This window comes from Haemaphysalis longicornis, unplaced genomic scaffold (genome assembly GCF_048455015.1).
Source record: "Haemaphysalis longicornis isolate Haplotype H1 unplaced genomic scaffold, Haemaphysalis longicornis Haplotype H1 scaffold_3, whole genome shotgun sequence".
Classification (NCBI taxonomy): domain Eukaryota; kingdom Metazoa; phylum Arthropoda; class Arachnida; order Ixodida; family Ixodidae; genus Haemaphysalis; species Haemaphysalis longicornis.
The window spans coordinates 135602599-135623025 of NW_027526335.1; the positions used below are offsets into that span (position 1 = coordinate 135602599).

The 20427-nt window shown below is 44.7% G+C and overlaps 1 protein-coding gene across 1 annotated transcript; it reads right to left on the reverse strand.

Moving 5' to 3' along the window:
* Positions 1–368: 368 nt before the first annotated feature.
* On the reverse strand, positions 369–1843 carry LOC144175441 (uncharacterized). The gene has a single exon (XM_077704514.1). The coding sequence runs from the start codon at positions 1841–1843 to the stop codon at positions 665–667; it is 1179 nt and encodes a 392-aa protein (XP_077560640.1). The 3' UTR covers positions 369–664.
* Between the last annotated feature and the right edge of the window lie 18584 nt (positions 1844–20427).

Genomic DNA, 20427 nt, shown 5'->3' on the forward strand with positions numbered 1-20427 from the left:
TTCAATGATCATTAAAACTTGTTGCATCATTTTGTTCCTGATGCGCCTACAGCGCGACAAAAAAGCCTGGTCGGCCAGGTCTTCACAAGATCCTGAGACACGAAACAGTGAAAGCAACTTCCAGTGAATGTGGAGAAATTTGATAATGATTTGTACCAAACGCAAACGATTACTTATTTAAAGTATTACAGAGAATTCAGAAGCGAAACAGAAATTTGTATGTGAATTTTGGAACGAAAATACACAATCTGCGCACCGCCAAACGTGTACTCTTCGAAGAAAAACCGTAGGAAATCCAGATTCATGCGCATTAAAAAAAAGCGCTTCTTCGAGTTTTATGAAGCTTTCCACAGATATTTTCCTCCTAATTTACTTGCGTGAGCCATTAAAAAAACTCGCATTATTTTGACCACTGAAAAGCCAAAGAGCCTTGTCAAGCATGCTCGTCACAAGGAGCTGAGACATAAAACGACGATGGTGACTTTCTGCAGATTTCCTTTATTTATTTTGTAGAAAGGGCAGAATATCTTCTGAGATAAGGAGTATAGAATAGCCAAGTGACATTCACGAAGTCAACGTTTGACATGACAGCGTTCCATCGGCGCCCCATTAATACCGTGCAGCTACTAGCTGTTTATTTACACGTTGCTTGCTGCATCAATGTTCACAGTTTCCTCAAAGTGGCACAAACAGTCCGCGCTGCGTATAGTTCGCATATATCTGCTTCTGATGACTTCCTTAAACGCCACACGTGGCAGGACTGTATTCCGGGAAAGGCACGCACTGTTCGCCATTCTTCCTTTTTTGTTTCGCGATAGCTGGAAACTTCGTTCCCTTCGAGGTATATGAAGTGAACGCCCTTGATCTTCTCAGACAACACAGTTACCATGTCTTTTGCCGTCTGAATCGCATTTCTTAGTGGTTCTCTTAGGTTGTAAAGTGTCGCCTGGTGTTTGACGATTCCCCCAACTCCGTCGCAGGCATTTTTTCCATGCCCTGTTGCGGAGAATATCCATTGCGTTTCAGGCACGTCGCTCTTTCCCAACTCATGAAGCTGGTACCTGTTTTTAAAGTGACTGGCAGCTCTGTCACTCACATAAGTCACCTTGGAGTACAGTGGGAGATTGTCGTCTACCCACAGCCTGATTTTTTCTAAAGCCAGGCAGGCATGTGCAGAGTCATGGCAGACGTCATCGCTTGCAACGACAAAACTATGACTGTTTTTTCGGGTCGTCACCACACAAGTGAATATCGATACTTGGGTTTTATGCCAGTGGTAGCTTTGTACCTCGTCGGGAAAGATGACAGTCCAATTTTCTGCAAAATCAAAATGAAACACCACGCTTCCTCGCTGTTCGCATTTCTTTTCATTGTGGATGACAGCTCCCTGGGTCTTTCGGATGTGATTGTGCACGATCCATGTGGCCAGTGATACTCGGAGTCCCCTCAGGAATGCTGAAGGGTCAAGGGTCTTCTTCACAAGGTCGCCGGACTCCCACGTGGCAACCACAATGTCTTCTTCTTCGGGGATATTTAGTGTTTCGAGCGTCAGGGATTCTCCTTTTGGGCACTTGTCGCACTCCCCTAAGAAGCAGTTGTCTGATGCCGGAGTGCAGAGGAATGCAGTGATCAATCCACTGGCATCTATTTTTGAGTTGCTAGCGTTTTCCACAGCGGCAACATAGAGTTCGTAGTTGGCGCAGTACACGCAGACACACACTTCTTGCTGCGGACTGCATTTGACCGAACGAGGCCGCAACGAGTAAAACTTTGTTAGCCCAATGCTCGAGTCAGGATTTCGTTCCTTGTAAATGCGGAACGCTCCTCGAATTGATCGTATCATGAAGCTTTTCGTGACAAGAGTTTTTTCTCCGTCACGCACAACCGAGATGACGTCTTTCTTATTCGAACTTTGTCTCGAACACTCCAGCTCATCTTTCGTGAAGTATTCACATGTCGTGGATATGCAGTCCTGACTCACCCTTTGCCTCGTGTACGGGTCTGGCTGATACCATACGCCGTGCTTTTCGCTCAACTTCCGGGACTTGTTGATCAGGTACATAGAAGCTTCCGGAATGATCTTTTGCACTTCGTTCTTCTTGAGGGATGACGGCAGCAACGTGAGCAGCTGACAACGCTCCCTGGAGGATGTAGCAGTTACAAAAGCTTGTCGAAAGTTGTGGTTGAATTCGGCGCAGGTGACGCACTTTTTCTCTGTTGAGCCAGATGCAGTCTGCGCGTTATATGCAGCGTCCAGGCTCGAGCGCACTTTTTTGGTCACAGCTTGCTCCAATTCCCTTTGCTTTCGTTTGGCATAAGTTGGTCTGCTCCGTTTTCTCACTGCACTTGGCGGTTTCAGTGGAGACACTTCAGTAAGAAGTACGCCAAGGTTCAGGTGCTCCACAGCTTCCTCGGCAGTCACAAAAATGTCGGCGTCAGGCTGAGACGTTTGCAGAGAAATTTCTTTAGTAAACTGCATGAAGCAGTGCTGACACAAGTAATCATCTTCACTCACTTTCTTGAAGTTGTCCGGGCCCAAAAGGCGTTTCAGGGCGCTGATGTCCAGGTCTTTAACACTGCGAAAGTTTCGTTTCTGCGGTATCCTCCGTCGATGCTTGTCGAGATAGTCAGCACAATGCACTCGATGAAAGCTAGTCTTCGCAGCCATTGAGCAGGAAAATAACGAACAAGATGAAACACAAAAGAGGCTGAGTAACAAGCTAAATATATACAAAAAGAATAATAAAATCAGAATACTTAAAAGGAATAATAAAAAGTGATAAAATGAAGATTAAAATGCGACCGTAGTCAAATATTGGGGAGGCAGCGCAAGGCACTCTCCCGGTGTGACAGAACTGAAAACTTGTAACCGTTCCAACACATGAAGCCCCTTTTCTTCCAGTCCGCTCTTTCGCTCTTTCTGTCAGCCAAGTCCCCGCCCCCGCATACGGTTGAAAAAGCCCAGAAAATACTCAACTCAAACAAAAAAATGAAGATCCCACATGTGTCGTCCCGGACCCCACGGGGCTCAAGGGCGTTTGCCTTCCTGTTTGGTCGCTGATTCGGTAATTGAACCAGTGTGTCCGGAGAAGGACCGAAGAGGGGCGCCCTACCTGGAGACGTTACCCGCGCCGAGGTCGTGTGTGGCCGATGTCCGTTTTTAATACTTGCCATGTGTGCTGCCGACAGGACGGGTTTCTGTTGAACCTTTGATTTCAGGCGAACGAAAGTTACGTCCAGGCTAGTTAAAAAACAAGACTGCGTGAACCTTGTCATAGATGATCTTATGAACCATATAACGCATCACGGCAGCAGTGGGCACAAAAAAAGGGCATTGATAATGTAAGACAAAGAGTGACCGCGGTTGGGGAAATCTAGAGGAAGCTATAAAAATAGACCCGAAGACCTTCAAATTGCGCGTTTTGCCGTGCCATACATTGCAGCGGTTAAGCCACTGCACGACTGTATCCGCGCTGTGCTTAGAATGACGCACGATATTTCTAGGGCTCATGCAAGTAAATTAGGAGGAAAATATCCGTGGAAAGCTTCATAAAACTCGCAGAAGCGTTTTTTTTTTTTTGCGCGTGAATCTGGAGTTCCTCCGTTTTTTCTTCGAAGAGTACACGTTTGGCGGTGCGCAAATTGTTTATTTAAGTTCCAAAATTCACACAAAAATTTCAGTTTCGCTTCTGAATTCTCTGTAATACTATCAATAAGTAATCGTTTGCGTTTGGTACAAAAAATTATCAAATTTCTGCACATTCACTGGAAGTTGCTTTCACTGTTTGGTGTCTCAGGATCTTGTGAAGACCTGGCCGACCAGGCTTTTTTCTCGCGCTGTAGGCGCGTCAGGAACAAAATGATGCAACATGTTTTTAATGATCATTGAAGTACATTCGCAGGTTAACATCTGGGGAGAATTTCAGCAAAATCGAAGAAGTGTTTTTTTTTAATAAGCCTCTGAACTAGGAGTGTTTTAGTTTTTTCTTCACACTTGTGCGCCATTTACTTTATAACCGTAGTTTGCATAGACACCATAATTACAGCCCTTATTTTGGCTTGCAAGGAGCAGCCCTCACTCAAATTTGAACGCTCTAGCTCCATTACTTACGATAATACTGGCCCGCAAAGTACAGAACAAAATGCGCTCTGAGCAAGATTTGGAAATTTATTACAACAAATATATGTATTTCTAGCCAACGATATTTTGGGTGCGAAATGTACACCAGGCGTAGATTACGCATACAAATTACGATCCTCGCCTGATTAGTATATGTTTTGGAAGACGTCGCTACATTTGGCCGAGGCGCATGGGCAGGTAGCGGCCGGGGTCCACTCGGGTGGGTTCCAAATTTTTTTTCAGTCCGCCAAAATTTTTTCCGCCGAAAATATTTGTGAATCCGCGCATTACATACATGCGGGAATGAGGTGAAAAAATTCCAAGCGGATTGAAGAGGTCGACCAGCCATGCTTTGTTCGATCTTATCTGAAATGACCCAGCGTTCAATTAGGCGGGCATCTCTCCAATGAAGCGATGTTCCATGGACCGTCTTAGCACCATAGTTGCCCACACGGGGACATTTGTTTTTATTGAAGACAAAGGCAGAAATATAAATCCTAGCCTTGTAAATCTAACTGCAAATTGTCGCATGAGCATTGATGAAATCTTTGCCATGCGTGCTTGATGCACATACGAAAATCTCGAGATGAATGTTCATTCAGACACAAGTTTTAGTATCTTTTCGGCTGACTTCTTTCACTTCTGAACGATGGCACAGTAGGCCGGGTATGGAGCCTTTTGGATACTACCATCACCGAGCGTCGGTTTTTGCTCAATGAACCGCATAACGCGTGTACAGTGATAGATTGATAAATGTGTTTCGTTTTGCATCAACGCGACTATTTCATTTAGTTTTTCTGGGTAGCATTTCTTGTCGAAAGAAATCTTTCAAAAAGACATAAAAACTGTCAATAGTCAAAGCCCATGTAAATACTTCGCATACGAAGTACGAATAAGCTGGTAGCAGCAATAATAAGTGATTTTCATTGTTAGGCGAAGAAAACTGCGAAACAAAGCAAAAGCGAGTTCTTAGCACCAATTTTGAACTGGGTTTCCGTGCATCGTATGCAAAAATAAACAAAGAACAGTTTAACTTCACCCCCGTCAAGGACTGTTGACGAATTCGGAAACCAAACGCAGCCCCTCAAGTTTTTGTTGTGTTATATTTCGGTTCCCAAGGCCTGCATACAAAACCGCATTTCGTTCCCGAACCCTCTTAGGTTGGTTGTGAGACACGGAAGCGGAATTCTGTTTAAAATTCAACATTCTCGCTGACACATGATAAACGTTTCCCATTTCTTAAGTTCCGGAAGAGCTTTAGGAAAAGGACTTAAGCAAAAGCTTAGTTCGCAGCCCACCCAGAAGCGTTGGATTGAAAAGCACAGTTTTACTGAGTGCCAATGCTTTCGATGACAGCTGCTGCATCGATGCCTGGAAGGTCCGACATCGTTCAACCAGTACGCCTGCTGTCTTGGGAAAGAGGCGTAGAGTAACAAATGGTTCTGAAACAAAATGCGCTGATGGGCATATGTTTTTCATTGTTGTGTGTTTGTAAGGCTGCGAACCCAGCTTATAATGAAATGGAGCGCTTATTGCTGGATCTATGATGTAAGGCATAATGTGCGCAGCAACACAGTAACTCATCACAGATAAAAAACGTTCTGCTCATGCCAAAAGTCATGTCAGCATCAAGAAAATGCTGAGATATTTTATGTACTACACTGAATGTGGAATGAAAAACTGCGTCTGAAAGGGAAGGGACTCCAGGGTAAAAGTTGTAATTTTCTCAACGCAACGAGATGTCCAAAAACCAAACTCAGTAAGGACAGCCGAAGTAAAGACAGTGCAGTATTATAAACGGCCTGATAAAAATATCTTGTCAGTGAAAAACACCTGAATCAGCTGTTGCCCGAACTCTTCGGTGCTTCTCAAGATGATATTGCAGCAAATCATGTATGCGTTTGATGTTTATTTATTGTTTTTTTACTGCCCGGCCACGCCCGGCTCCTTTATATTTGTCAAGCGAAGAGTGTCTTGCATTCTTTATTTTTATGCCGCACGGGCTATCTCATTCAGATAAGCGGATTGTTTCGTCTTAACGTCACTAGCCCACAATAATGTTCTCTGATCTACAATGTTCTGGATGTAAATTGACGGTTCATGAAACACTCGCGCCTAAAGATAAAAGTCTCCAGAGCAGACGCCACGGCCACGGCATTCCGATTGTCGACGCTCGCTCGAACACGTCACTTTGTTGACTGCTGCTTCGCCGCATTTCTATTCTTTGAGTTGTTAGGAGAGCACAAGTTCGCTCCAATAAACGTCTTTTCCTTCAAGACAACCGCGTCGTCTCTGGCTTCGTGACAATATTTTGTTTCTTTCAATAGTACCCCACGTTTTCTGTTCGCATGCACTACAGGAGAGCGGAAGGTGCTGAGTTGACTTCTGTTTGAGTATTGATTGAATCGTTATCTTCGCTGATCTACCCTTTTCTTTACATTAGGAAGAAATGCAGCCTAATTCTAAGGAATACAATTTAAGTGGTTCTCATCTACGTGTGAACATGCAACCACAGAAACTGTAGTGTAACCCGTAACTTTCGTTCCCAAAACTGCAAAACATAACACAGAGGAAACTCCCAAGACTTTACGCAAAGCTCTGAACAAAAAGGAGAACTCAGCGGAGCTAAATTGGACTACAATTTTTTCGCATCTCAACTCATCTCATAAGTGCTTACGTGTTCTCGAGGCCCTTTTTTGCTCCGGTTTGCTCCAGATACTATGTTTCGGCTATCACTTACTATGTCGGTGAACCCGGATCCCAATGGGTGTGCGAGGTGATAACCCGGTAATTATCTGAAAAGTATCTGAGAAACATGGGTTAGAGCAGGAACATATAGGTAGACTGCACCATGGTGCATATCAACATCCAGGAGTTACCCGCATACGCTGCAACGGACGTCGTTTACAACAGCTAAGAATTGCGGCAACATGTTGAGTTTATTCCCCTGTTTTTCGTGGACATCTTCCGCGTCCACCAGTTAGAGCACCGACGAAACGGGGTATTTAAATGGTCATATCCTCATTATTGTGCTCTAAGAGGCCAATAAATTAACAATAGGAGTGCCATTTTGAAAGACTTCTAAAATACCCTCCAATATCTTGTAAGGTGTTGCGTACGGCCTCCCAAAAGTGTCCCCCCGGAGACCGGAGTAAGCTTTTATAAACGTGAGTCACCAGTCCGTATTGCAGCGGGCGTATCAAGGCCGAATTTTGTTAGTGCAGGTAATGCAGGTGATTCGGACCTCGAGATCAGCGACTGTAGCAAAGCATGGTTACACCGGCCGGTGAATCACGATGGAGCATGCAAGAGTAATGGCGTTAGCCAGTGCAATTGTAAAAGATTACGTTTATTTTAAAGTGATGCAAAGATTATAAATCCTCTAAACTGCTCTCATGCCCACGCAGGAGTGCGCAGTAACCCGCCACAACCTTGTCTTTCCGAAAGCCCGTAACCGGGGCCTTTTTAAATAGGCGAGGAAACGCAAACTGTAGCGGGAATTGATTTTGCTTCGAAGGTTATGCGTGTTTTCTAGAGAAAATTAAATGAAATGGTTGGAGAAGAAATAGGTTCAGTTGAAGTCTGCTTGCACAAAAGTAGCACATCTTTAATTTAGTCCAGAAAGAAATCAGAATAAAAGACTGGTGAGGGCTCAGTTAACGAGGTAGTGATCGATAATAAACTTGGTTTCGGGTCAATGCGCTCATCTCAGGTTACTGAGAGATCAGTGTCATTGGAGCCGCGTTCTCTTCAGCTCTCTGCTTTCGGTGAGCTCAGCCTGTTTCACTTGGCAGCGACGCGTGTGTGAAAGGAACGCGATACACAGGCCCAATTACACGCTTGCTGCTGGCCAATGGACCTGCCACAGCCGGCCTAGCTAGCATCCATTGTTCGGAGACGCAGGTGACCACGTGCACGCCGAGGCAGGGACTAACGTAATCAGAGGTTGTTGCTATCTACGGCGCCACTGAAATAAAATTTCACTACGTAGCTTTTTCGATGGTCATCGTTAACCACTCCCCTATCGCACTCAATAAAATGTTCTGTGTCTCTGGCCGGTGAAGAAATATAGGCATGAAATGACGGCATGCCTTCACTGTCATGTGTTACTTGCGCAAGAAACGTGGCACCGTTACCCTCTGGAAACAGAAGGCGAGCGTGCGATGGAGATGGGTGTTCTTTTCAGATGTATATTCTTTGAACGGGTTCAGTCTACCCGAACTAATGTCGTCGAATGTGTGACAGTGCCTTCGTACTACTGTTGCACTCCTTTAATGGCGTAGGATATCCAGGTGGATGTTTGTTGATTCAGAGTTCAAAAACGACAATGTTTGTTTTTAGGCAGGTCTACATTATGTTGCGTTGCTGCTTTTCACCCAGCGTTTTCACATTGCTTTGAAACCGATGTGCGTGTTACGAAACTGTTGTTCCAAAACCCCTAAACCATCCTCCAGACCCGATTTAAATTTCAAATTCACCACGATACTTTCGTCTTGCAGTGGGTCTGGTGGGCTGTTGATAATGATCATGGAGATTTGCTACACAGACGTCTCCCCCTATCCATCACGCCAGTTTCCTTATGCTCAGGAGGGTCTAAACTCGGCAGGCACGCTCCCCAACCAGTGTGTGCACGTTAGCCACCACTGCAGAAAAAAACTGCCGCAGCCCCCGCTCGATTGGCAGCGCCAATGGGCCCGAATACGTTACAATAATTTCAGACTCCCAGGAAGCTCAATCCATCATTGCATGTTGGCGCATCTCACTTTGTGCCTTAAGGATACTTGCATCAATCCACCTCCTCCGCGATCTCACATTTGTTTGGACCTATAGCCACTCGTTCATCAAAGGATAGGCGACGCCACTGGTCGTGTCCTTCTACACCATGTATTTTCCTAAGGGTCAGAACCCACGGCTCAGTCTGCCGCTTCCCGCTGTTTCACCAGGCCACCACGATATCCCACCATTATCGCAACCTTCGCTTGAACCTGTCTCAAGTCCATGCTCCGCGAACGAAGAACCGAGCATTCGTCTAGAGTCTTTTTCAATCACCTATTAAAACCCACCCATCTTCCACTCTATGTCTCCTACGGAAGACCCACAACTGCCACTTCCTTTCTCCTAATGGCACACACCACATGATGTGGGCTGGCCAAGACGATCTGTCTCTCGCCCTAAATCCCAAATCGGGAGAGCTGGCGCACCAGCTGTCACCACGTTGACCAGATATCTCTGGTCATCCGTACGTGGGCTGTAGCTAAGGCCCAAAGGTACCTGGTCTGAGGCCAACCCACGCCTCCGATTGACAACTCAACCACCATCGTTCACTGGAATGAATTTAATAGAATAAAATTTATTTTATTCTTTGCTTTCTTGCAGCGGGCTTATGTGACCATGTTGCCTTAAGCGGGGTGTTTCGTCCAGGGCGCTGTTGGCTTGTGTCCCCTGCTTACCATGCTGTATAAAAGTACATTTTTCTTGCTTGTCTTCGCTGATTAGCACCTGCTCCTAGCGGGCTGTACTGGGGTGTTGCTTGTCTAGTGTAAATGGTGACATTTGTGGCATTCCCACGTGATGTAAAATAAACATTTCTTCCCTCTCTTCCACAAAAATTTGTTAAACAAGCACGAGAAAAATAGCTCACACAAGTCTTTATTTGGTTCAGAATGGGGGGAAAGGAGAAACAGAAAGTTGGGGCCTTCCGGGGTTCTCTCCCCGTTCAGGTTGCAGCGCAAAGCCCCCCGCGCGAGCGACACCTTCGGTCTTTTTAACGACTTCGAGTTGTGTTTTGGGGTCTCAGCTGACCGAAAAAACTGTTAGCAATTCAATTAATTTTGAAGCTGAATATTTAGCTCACGCAGAACTTTCTATGAAGAAACAGGCTTGTTACAGATGCCGTGCTGCCACCAGCCATTTTTGACGACATTCAGTCTCGGTAAATGGTAGACGTGTCCCTTGATAGTGGGTAATCGGGCGGGGCACCTTTAAACAGGAAGTATCTACACGCGCGTCAAACTAATAAATGTTCAAGTCCTGACAGTATAAATGGGCGCATGAACTATACGCAGCCTTTGCATGACGATGACAGAAGAAAAGTGAAAATAGGATTGTACAACGGAAACTTAACTTGCGGGTTAAGGCAAGTGCAGGTCTAAATTAAAGCAAAAAAGCACGCAATAAACAGACCGACCGGTTAAACACGAACGTGTTTAACAGAGAACCCTAGCTATTAACAACTTAAAAGTAAAAGGTTTCCCAGTGTTTCACCTTGTAATGGCTAAATATGTTTGTGGACGATTTCCGACCTCGCAAGCCCGAATCTTCGGAGTGCGTGGCTGTCTCTGCGAGGAGTAAAGTGAAAAGGTTAAGCTATTGATGTACCTCTTTGCTTGATTGAAGAATTGTAGGGTTTACCGCACCGACGCAACGCAAGCAATGATGGGCGCCGTAGTTGAGGGCTCCGGAGGAATTTTTATCAACCGTGGATTTTTAGCGTTCTCCAAAATCTCGAACACACGTCGTTTTGCTTTTCCCCTCCACCAGGAAAGCGGCCGCCGTAGCCGGGAATTGAACCCGCGACCTTGTGCTCAGCAGCGCAACGCCTTAGCCACTGAGCCAACGCCGCGGGTGTACATTTTAAAGGTTCTTTCTTAACGAATGTTCCGTTATAGGGGCCCCTTCCCATGGAGTTCTTGTCACCGTTGTAATAAACACCAAGCAGGAGGGATACTGTGTGGAGGTTCCCTCACATCAAAGACTGTGCGTGTTTAGCCTGTACACGTTTGCGGATTCACTCTCCTTGGCAGCCCACGGCCGAACTGTATTCATCAGAGCGGTCCGGGAAGCCGAACGACAACGTCGCTCAACCGCTTTCTGTATGACTGCAGAATAGCGGCCAAACAGCACGCGCCGGGCTTGTCATCTCCTTCCGGAACCAGGGACGCCATCACGTCAGCACGCTGGCCTGTCGTAGTCTCTGCAAAGGCACGTGGCTTCAACGGCGTCTGCGCAGCGCCGGCCCGGCTTCTGCGCATGCGGAGAGGACTCGCTGACGCCCCGTCACCCATATATACCAGGCCAACAGCTACACCACATCAAAGCGGTCCGGGCAGCCGAACGACCACGTCACTCACCGCTTTCTGTATCACTGCAGCTATTGTTGATACGGTTATGTGCATGTTTCAAGCTGATATACTGCGGCTGCTTGGATTTCTCTAAATATTTTGTTGCATGAAACTGTGTTGTCCAGGAGTACTTAACGTATTAGGATGGCAAAAGATAACAAGGAAACCGATCCTTTGACCGAGTTCGCAAAGGGCCTCGGCGATAAAGCACCAACTAGCATCACAGAAGTCGCGAAGGTCCTGGTAGAAATGACGTCGAAGTTCATCGAGGCCATGAATAAGTTGACAGCCACGGTAACCGCTCTTGGTTCCTCAACCACTGATATCAAAACGCAACTTACTTCTGCTACAGCTTCAATAAAATTCATGAATGACTGTTTCGAGGAATTCAAGGGTGATGTAAAGTCTATCCGGGAAGAGCTCACTGAAGTGAAGAATCGGAGCCTTGATCAGTGTCACCGCGAAAATGAGAGGCTGAACAGGGAAATAAAGGACGTCAGGAGGCAACTTGGAGAGCTGAAGCAGTACAGCAGAACGAATAACCTTGAGCTGAAAGGTGTCGCGTTTACAGAAAACGAGGACCCAAAGGAAACGCTGAAGCAAATCACTACCCGTTTAGGTGTGGACGTTCCTTTTCATGATACTGACGTAGTGCATCGAGTAGCTTCAAAGGGGCTTCGTAACGTCATTGTTAAGTTTACCTCAAGGTCGACTCGAGATAGCGTTCTGCAGGCTGCCAAAAAGAACAGATAAACACGGCGATGCTCGGATTTGCAACAGACGAATCAGTTTACATCAACGAACATCTGTGCCCTGAAAACAAAGTTTTGCCTCGCAAAGCGATAAGTGCAAAGCGTTACAAAAACTGGAAATTTGTTTTGGTTTCTGACTGCAAGATCCTAATGAGAAAATCGGAAAAAGCGAAGGTTCTTCACATAACTTGCGAAGATAACCTCGTCAGAGTCGTGTAGTCATCTACCCAGTCCTAACACTTTGTTAAGGCACCAAGGCTCTACAATGAATAATGTTCAGGTTCAACAACTTGCTGGCCAAACGAGCTCAGAAATATTTTATGGCAATGTTCGAAGTATCAGAAAGAACTTCAATTTACTTGTAGCACAGTTGTCTGAAAATGCGCAACTGTTTCATATTATTGCAACCACAGAAACGTGGCTGCAAAAAGGTAACGAGTTCGTAATCGCTGATTATAGCTTTACCTCAGAGCCTGGAGAGTCGCAAAATCGCGGTGGCGGCGTCACCCTTTTCGTTCATAAGTTTCACTTTCACACCCTTGCCATCACTTTCGTGCAGTTCTTCTTTTATGGAAGCCTTGCTCGTAAAGTTAGTATTCCCTCTCATTATTAGTGTCATCTATCGGCCTCCCAAATCTAGTCTACCCACTTTTCTTGCTAAACAGGAAATGATTTTCATGACGATATCAACAACGCACACTGATCCCTTTGTGGTAGTTGGGGACTTTAACCTTGATACTAGTCATGATGCTCATAAGGATTACTCAATCCTGTTGCAGTCATTCAACTTCAGAAATGTTATAACCACCCCCACGCGTGTTACAAGTGTGTCTTCATCAATTATAGATCACGCACTAACAAATATAGATACCGACGTTCACGCTGGCGTTTTCAATAAACCCATTGCGGATCGCCTTTCAGACTGAATTGTACTTAATAACTTAATTCAAATTAAGAACGGACATGGACGACATATTATCAAGACAGATTACACGATGCTAAGACAGAGCCTCTTGCAAGTCAGTTTCAACAATATGTTGAGTTTTCGAGCCTTATAGGATTTCTTAAAAACGCCGTTAATAAGTGCTGTCGCTACTTCCTGCACGTTCATATCAATTACCAATCTTCCCTTCGAAAAGGATTTTTCAAGTATTAGGAAAAGGAAAAGGATTTTTCAAGTATTAAAACCACAGAATTTCTGGTACAATATATGGAAACGTCAAAAGACAAACAGTTACCATTTAGGTCAGTACAAGCTACTACGCAATAAATGCGTTCTGCTTATCAGAGCCCGTAAAAAACAATACTGCTCACACTGCATCCAGGAGGCATCTGGCGATACACGCAAAATATGGGGTATCATAAACGAGGTTACTCGGGGCCGTCAATCACAGCGCGTTACTCCTGACAGCATTGACAACAGCCCTGTCGAAGCGTTCAACAGCTTCTTTTCTGGTATAGGCAAAGCTCTCGCAGACAAAATTTCTCGCTCTGTAGACTGTGATGTATGATATTGATGTACGTTTGTGATGTATGATATTGAACTTTCTTAAGTTGTTCACACTATTAAAAATCTTTCAACTAACAAATCTGCTGGACTAGACCAACTTACAGAACGGTTGTTAAAAGAAAACGTAGATATTTTAGGCCCAATCTTATGCAATCTATTTAATAATTGTATACAAAACGAAACTTACCCATCCATACTAAAATTCCGAAAGTAATCCCAGTTTACAAAAACGGTGACATTTCCGATCCGTCTAGTTACAGATCGATATCTGTTCTTAGCATTGTAAATAAAATTTTTGAAAAGATCCTATCAAACCGCATAAATAAGTTTTGACACAAGTACATGGTTCTTTGTCCTCAGCAACATGGATTTCGGTCTAATTATTCTACGTCATCTGCAGTGTTGACATTGGCTCAATCGATTAACGCGGCCCTAAACAACAACAAGCTAGTGGGAGTTGTTTTCCTTGACTTACAAAAAAGCATTCGATACGGAAGATCGTTCAATTCTTTTGCATAAATTAAAGCACTACGGCATACGTAATCAATTCTATGAGTTATTTTTTATTAACATCAAAAAGAGACAGCAGGCTGTCGTGATGACCGATATTACTTCCACACTGCAATATCTGAACACAGGGATACTGCAGGAATCGGTTCTCGGGCCACTGTTCTTTTCACTTTATATCAACGACTTGCCTCATGTATTAAGCTCAGTAAGGTGATGAATTGGGCTAGTTGGTTTTGCATGTTTGAAAACTGCGCTTGAGGTTACTAAGGACACACTTTAAAGGAATACTTTGAAAGGAATACTTGAAAGGAACACTTGAAAGGATTTATCACTTCTAATAAATCAGTTAGTTTGCGCTCGTGCTATCCACGTCGTCTGTTCGTATTTCTTTCAAGTGTGTCCTTAGTAACCTCAAGCGCGGTTTTCAAACATGTTTTAAGTACTTCCGAAATTATTATGTATGCCGATGATACAGCATTAATATGTACGGCCGGCAATATTTTTGATTTACAAACACAAGTAAACTCAGAATTGAAAAAACATTCCCAGTGGTTTTTCGCTAACAGGAAATGGTTAATGTCAATAAAACGAAGTACATTATATTTCATTCCCGCAGGAAATTAATTAGTTACGAAGATATTAGGATAAAATTGACAACTGCATACTGGAACGTACGGACACGTTTATATACCTCGGGATTATACTAGATATTGACTTTGAATGGGCATGTCAAATAAATGCCATCGGTGGAAAGATGGCTTCCGGCTCTCACGCGCTTTTACAAGCTAGAGGCTACTTCGATAAAAGCATTCTGTGGGCGCTTTACTTCCCATTCATCAATAGCCATTTAACTTACTGCATGGAATCGTTGGCGTGGACTTATGTTTCTGACCTGGATCCCCTTCGGAGGTTACAAAAGCGTGCCACAAGAATAATAAGTCACAGTAACCACAACGAGCCAAGCCGGCCGTTATTTCGATCGCTAAAAATACTACCCTTCGATCTTTTGCGTGAATACAAGACGACTGTTTGCGTAATAGTATTGTAAAATACAATAACCAATTCGATGTCTCGGAATTTCATTCCTCTTCTCGACCTACTAGAAGTATGACGTTTGGTAACTTTAACTTGGCACCAAGAAATGACGTTTATGGGGAGAGATTGTTGCAATTCACAGGGATGAAGATCTGGAATAGTTTGCCCACTAAATTGAAGAGATCACACAATGCTGCAGTAAAACTAAAAAAATCAGTTCTTAAGCAGACAGTAACTGCTGTTTTTTGTCTCTCTTAGGTGGTGAATGCTTATATTTGTATATGTATAAACTGGTGAATCTTCTAAACTTAGCCTTTTTTCCTTCTTCCTAAAACCTGTGATAGTTATAGTGTTTTTTGTATTTTACCTGATGTTTCTGGGTGTGTCCGCAAAGTGATCCGTCATAACATTTTGATCGTAAGCACGCGTGTAGTTTTTTTTGTGACCCGATTGTTTAACTAGAGAAAGATTGATTGAATGTCGGGTTTAACGCGACGACGCAACGCAGGCTATGAGGAGCGCCGTAGTGGAGCGCTGAGATTATTCTCGCACACACGGGCGCTTTTGCTTTTCGCCTCCATCAGAAAAGCGGCCGCCACGGCCGGGAATCGAACCCGCAACTTCGTGCTCAGCAACGCAACGCCTTAGCCACTGAGCCACCGCGGCGGGTTTAAATAGAGAAAGACTTCTCTACTCTGTAAATGAGTATGCTCATAATTACGTGGAAGTATATATTTACAGTGTCGGTATAGCTACATCTGTAGTATGTGTAATGGGTATTTCCCGCTTCAGTCCATTACATTTCTTATGGGACCCGGCACTGGCCTCTGGCTATGGGTCCAATCAGTGTTTGTAAACTTCATGTGACAAGCGCTAACAAACATTCAATCAATCAATCAATCAATCAATCAATCAATCAATCAATCAATCAATCAATCAATCAATCAATCAATCAATCAATCAATCAATCAATCAATATGCCATTGCCGTGCACTATCCCAGGACAGGAATGCTAGAATAAATCCTAGCTTTCACACTGAGTAATTAATCTTATAAGTGACCTAAACGGGGTAACCTTTTCCTGCACTTAATATATGTATATATATATATATATATATATATATATATATATATATATATATATATATATATATATATAAGAGACTCTTTGCTGAAACGTAGGCCACAATCGTGCTTCTACCTTGTTCGAAGTTTTTCTTCTCTTGTGTTCTCTACCATCTTCAAAGTTCTACTACTCCCTATATGAATATATATATATATATATATATATATATATATATATATATATATATATATATATATATATTGTAAGCGCGTATGTCGCGTCGGCACAGCCTCGACACTCCCACGGACTGTTCGTACTATCTGGGCAATCTCCTGCATTGCCTCCTCGCAGTAACATTATCATTCTAATTAACATTACCCGATCCTCGTCGCTCGTGCATCATCATCATCGCTCTCGGTACGGTGTTCGGAACCGACTGGATCGCCGAATAAACGTCTCGGTTCACCCGTTGCTCAAGGGCCTTACAATATATATATATATAGTTAAGAGAAAAGGTTCCTGGCTATGAGGTTAGCTGTACGATACAGAAGTCAAACTGAAAAACATAACATTTATTCTAACGTTTCGACCGGGGGCCGGTCTTTTTCAAAGAAACAGATTGAGGGGCTCGTAGAAATAACACAGAAATAAGGGTTGGCAGCCAAGAAAAGCTCGGAAAGCAAAGGGGAGATTGTGGTGGAGAGAAAGAAAGCGGAGAAAAAATAGGTTCGTGGGTTCGGATCCTACTTGGCGGGCATTTTTTCTCCGCTCTCTTTCTTTCATTCCAAATTCTTTATCTGTTTTAATGACCTACCACAACCTCCCCTTTGCTTTCCGAGGTTTTCTTGGCTGCCAACCTTTATTTCTGTGTTATTTCTACGAGCCCCTGAATTCCTATTCTGATTCGCTACATGCATAGCGAGGGCCTCTGTTCTGGCAGTCTTGGTGCCATAGGGAGCTTAAGAGGGTTTAACGCTGGTTGACCACTCTTGACATGTCGTAGACACTCGAGTCGCTGCGCGGGGATTAAAAAGAAGGTCCGCTTCACCCCGAGAAGTCAGAGTGGCGCTGGCTACCACCCCCAAGCAGAGGAGAAAATTACATTGACATAAATACCCCAGAAAGCGGGGGAGAAAATCGCCCCGCCGGTTGCGTAGTGGTCATCGCCCGAGACCAGTATTCTGGAGGTCGTGGGTTGTGATCCCACCTGGCGGGCATTTTTTCTCCGCTTTCGTTCTTTCTTTCCAAATTCTTTATCTGTTTCAATGACCTACCACAACCTCCCCTTTGCTTTCCGAGGTTTTCTTGGCTACCAACCCTTATTTCTGTGTTATATATATCTATATATACGCCGCCACGAGCAGTATATATATATATATATATATATATATATATATATATATATATATAATACCTCGGAAAGCAAAGGGGATATATATATATATATATATACTGCTCGTGGCGGCGTGTGCTTTGTAGTTTTTCCCTCTCGGAGACACCGGATGTTTTTGGGCCTTTCGCCACCAGTGAATTCGTCGCATTTCCTGTTATCCCCATCACTTGCGTTCATGCAGTGTGTTCCTCCTTGTCTCTTTCTTGCCTCCTCCTTGCCACCTTGTTCCTCCCTCTTCCTTTCCTCCTTTTTTTTGGTGAGGCTCTTTTTTCGCCTGCCTATGGCAGAATAAGCTCTGTATGGTGTGTGTGGTCGTTTGCGTGTTTGTTTCCGATGTGGCTTGTGTTTCGGGGCGCCGCCCCCACTCTGAGTCCGTACGATTTTACCCAAAGCTTTCATTCTTGAGGAAGACCTGTCTCAGTTCGAAACGTTGGAAATAAAGTCCCCGAAGAGCGTACTTCTACTTTGTGCGTATTCCTGCAGCAACTAAGGACTGGACCTACTTCACGACTATATATATATATATATATATATATATATATATATATATATATATATATATATATATATATATATATATATATATATATATATATATATGTGTGTGTGTGGTGCTATGAGGTTTCGGAGACTCGAGACGAGGACTCGGAGGTACAAATCAGAGACTGCAGCACGGGTTTTCGTAACTATGCGAGGAAGAACATTTGTGACTGACAATAAAGATACCGGGAGGCGCAACACAAAGGGATACAGAGTACGGTTGAAATGTTCAGGTGGCGGAAATGATGCGGACAACGGAACAGTCCAATTCGTAACCGATGAACAAAGTGGAATGGGTGCAGTCTCACGATTCAACAAGTCTCGCTGTGGTTGCAGAGGCGAAGTGGAGACATCTGTGTTGTCAGGTGAAGCAGCGGATGCAGAGAGCTGCGGCACGATGCTTCCTCGGCCTCTTGTGGAGGGTGCGGACGTGGTGCCTGACTGTCCGGTCGACAGACGCTGCACACCGTGGTTCTGGCCGTCCGGTCGACAGGCCGCAGAACCTTGCGACTTGATCACTAACAGCGAGTGCGCTGCGCTGCCCTCCGATTCTCAACGTCTTCTTTCTCCTCCTTCGCTTTCCTCTTCGTCATCACGATACCATTCAACCATCATTGTCTTTGTTGCGGCGCACACCTCTAGTGGATTGTCCATAGTCTTGATTTTTACACCCTATCACATCACAATACTCCCCCCTCAAAGAAAGTTGCTGGGGCAGAGCCACACACACTTTCAAAAATAAAATCAAAAGAACAAGATCACACTCTAAGTAGTGTCTCAGAGTCTCATCACAGTCATTTCTAACTAGTCAAACTCGCACTAAAGTTCACAGGTTCATCCTGAAGGGAAGCATCAGAGACGAGCATACAAGTCCGAAGTCAGGAAAGGGGTCGTGCCGTTGGAAGCCGATTGATTCAGCACATCTTCCTTTCTCCTGTACTTCCAAAGGAGCTGACCAGGAAGTTTCACATGTCGTGCCCTCATCCGTGACTTGTCTGTCTTTGGGCTAACGTGTGCTCCTGGGCCACATTTGTGGCCATAATAAATTCTCTGTTCACCCGGACTGTTTGTTGGCCATTCCGCATCCGGTTTCTTCTGAGGTGAAAGCGGTTGGCGGCCGAAACTCCTGAAAGTTCTCACTTGGCGTCGTTTAGCTCTCGGCTGTCTTGGAACCGTTCGTTCTGTTACATCGTCGGAGCGCGTCTCACGTCGATTCAGCTTGCCAGCTTTGCGCTTGAGTACCCTCCGCTTCAACAAGAAAGGTATGCGCAACTTCCTCCTGGTGCTTTTTAGGCTCTGCTGTACTTCACGGCTCTCGGGGTTGGTGGAACCCGTGGTGAAGAAAGGCCTCTTCTCTCTTTTGGGCTTGTGTTTGTCTTCCGGCATTTTCCTCACCTCTGGAGAAAGTTGGGGCTCCCTCCGGGGCTGCCTGTATTGAATGTCAGAGCACTCTGTTTTGGAAGCATCAGGTCCTTTGTCAACTGAGAGAAACGGCGTGTCTGTTTGAGTGATCGCTGCGCCTGTAGCTGCAGCTTCTTTCACCTCAATGCCTGATGATTCGGAGTCATCAACATTCAGAGATCTGCTTTCTGGACACCTAGCTTGGACCTCTTGAGGGACTATTTTTCTTTCGAACTTGAAACTGGGTCTCTCATTAGGCAGTATTTTGCCACCCTGATGGAGGCCTCCTCTAAAGGTTAATTGAGAAGAACTTTCGTCACTTTCTGGCCTGGGAAAATGTACTTTACTGCCTGCTTCGCGAACATCTTCCAACTTGTTATGTCCTGCAACCATGTTCGTAACCAGACAGGCTTCAGCCAGCTTTCTCTTATACAAGTTTTCGAGTATCGCTAACTGGCGGTTCAGCTCTGCAAGGTGTTTTTCGTGGGCATCCTTCAACTCCTGCATTTCAGCTTCGCGCTGTGCTTTTAGCCTTTCCTTTTCCTCTTCACGCTGTGCTTTCAATCTCGAACGCTCACTCTCGACCCACATGCGAAGTTCCGGCCCTTTGAGTCCCAGTCGAACTGCATCAGCAATAAGCTTTTCCAGTTCCTCGAGCCCCATGTTAACAATCTGAACCCCGTAGATCCTTTCCACTTGTCTGAGCCTGACTCTCCAAGGTGTTATGGGAGAGTCCTGTCGCGGACGCCACTTTGTGATGTTATAAGGTTTCGAGGACTCGAGACGAGGTACTCGGAGGTACAAATCAGAGACTGCAGCACGGGGTTTCGTAACTATGCGAGGAAGAACATTTATGACTGACAATAAAGATACTGGGAGGCGCAACACAAACGGATACAGAGTACGGTTGAAATGTTCAGGTGGCGGAAATGATGCGGACAATGGAACAGTCCAATTCGTAACCGATAAACAAAGTGGA